Below are 1,906 nucleotides of genomic sequence, written 5' to 3' on the forward strand. Positions count from 1 at the left end.
ATGACCCTTGGGTTACCCAGCCAGGATATAATTGACACATTTTGCTCGCACCCCATAGATAAGCAAGTATAAGAGAGCAAGCTTTTCCCACCTGGAATTATCAACAATTCTGCATCCTTCCACTTATTTGAAACTGACCCTTTAATGCCTCTGCTTAGTATGTTTTGCTGAGACCTATTTCCAGAAAAAAATCTGGATGAACAATTTAGCGTTTCAAATATTTTTGAAAAATATTTTCCATGGATTTTAAAACCTCTTTGTTTCTCAGGGTATAAACTAGAGGATTTAGCATCGGGGCCACCGCCGTGTATAGCAAGGAGAAATATTTGTCTCGTTCCTGAGACTCCTGCGAGTCCGGGACAATGTAGGAAATAAGTGATGTCCCATAGAATAATAATACAACAGTGAGATGGGACGAACAGCTGGAGAAAGCCTTTACTCTACCCGCTGAGCTACGGATCTTTATAATAGTAACAATTATACATGTATAAGAGACTAATATCAACACAAAGGGCGTAAGTCCTAAAAATATATTTTCCAAAGACAGCAACATCTTAATACCTGTAACATCGCCACTAGAATACCCTATCATGGTTTTCAGATCACAGTAAAAATGACTGATTGCTTGGGAGTTGCAGAATGATGCTTTAGAAATCAGCACAGCATAGATTACTGAATTAAAAAAGCAGACTAGCGAGGAGACAGAGATAAGAGTAATACACACATTACTGCTCATAATGATTGTATAGCGCAGAGGGATACAGATGGCGACATAGCGGTCATAGGCCATAGACGTTAGGAGTAAAAACTCTGCCACAATACAAAATGTAAAGAAGAACATCTGTGTGATGCATCCTTGGAAGGCAATTCTGGTGTCACCCGTTACCAGGATAGAGAGGAATTTGGGAATGATGCTGGAGACGTAGATGATGTCCTGCACTGAGAGGTTACACAGGAAATAGTACATAGGAGTGTGGAGCTGCGGAGTCAGACATATAAGACCAGTGATAAGCAGGTTCCCCAGCAATGTCAGTAAATACATTACCAGGATCCCAATGAAGAGTAGAAGCTGAAGGCCTGCAGAGATGGAGAAAGCCAGGAGGTGAAATTCTCTTTGTACTGTGCAGTTTATGAGATATTCCTTCATCCTTCTTGCAGGCTCAGGTTCAGCCGCAGCAGAAGCTTCACAGAGTAACCTGATGGGGTCAGAAAGAGGAGAAGACAACTAATGCTAAATCCAAGTTTTCTAAATATATTTTAGCACCAACATCATATAGAGACAGAGATTTTCTTCTATGCAAAATACATTATGTTTAATACATCTGTCAGGAACTCTGCACTGAGGTCTCCTCCCTAATCCATGCCTCCTTCCAGCTACAAGGTTTTGATAAAGTCACATTAGCTGTAAATGAGTCAAATAAGTTGATCTTCAGCCATAAATATGTTGCAGTGTTTGCACTTGGTTACTAGCACTGAACCATTAATAAATGTCCCTCATATACACAATACAGTAGTGAGAACTATTTAGAAATCCAACATTTCATATTCAGAAGGTCATGTTCCTACTTTGAAGGGTTTTGGACCCAGTTGAGAAAATATTTGGTTCCATCAGTCTAGGCCTCATGATGTTGTAGAGCCCAAGGTTGGAGATCATTATTTTATAATACATGATTATATCACTGGTCTAGTGTGAGTGAAGGGATGTATCTACTCTAGTTATGGTGACTGGTTACTTTGGAAGAGCACACTTAGAAAGTCTTGATGGATTCTGGGTCCATTGATGGGCCAAGTTCCAAGATGGGAATACACATTTTGCAGAGAACTTTCAGACCTCATTATGACATAAAGATACCAGCACCATAAATCTAAGCATTTCAATTGCCAAACAGGTCATTATTATTTCTTA

At 39.7% G+C, this 1,906-nt stretch overlaps 1 protein-coding gene across 1 annotated transcript; it reads right to left on the reverse strand.

The window, feature by feature from the left end:
* Window positions 1–205: 205 nt before the first annotated feature.
* LOC134958864 (olfactory receptor 5V1-like) lies at window positions 206–1,147 on the reverse strand. The gene has a single exon (XM_063941568.1). It carries the CDS (start codon window positions 1,145–1,147, stop codon window positions 206–208), a length of 942 nt encoding a protein of 313 aa, XP_063797638.1.
* Window positions 1,148–1,906: the final 759 nt, after the last annotated feature.

This window comes from Pseudophryne corroboree, chromosome 9 (genome assembly GCF_028390025.1).
Source record: "Pseudophryne corroboree isolate aPseCor3 chromosome 9, aPseCor3.hap2, whole genome shotgun sequence".
NCBI classification, from domain to species: Eukaryota; Metazoa; Chordata; class Amphibia; order Anura; family Myobatrachidae; genus Pseudophryne; species Pseudophryne corroboree.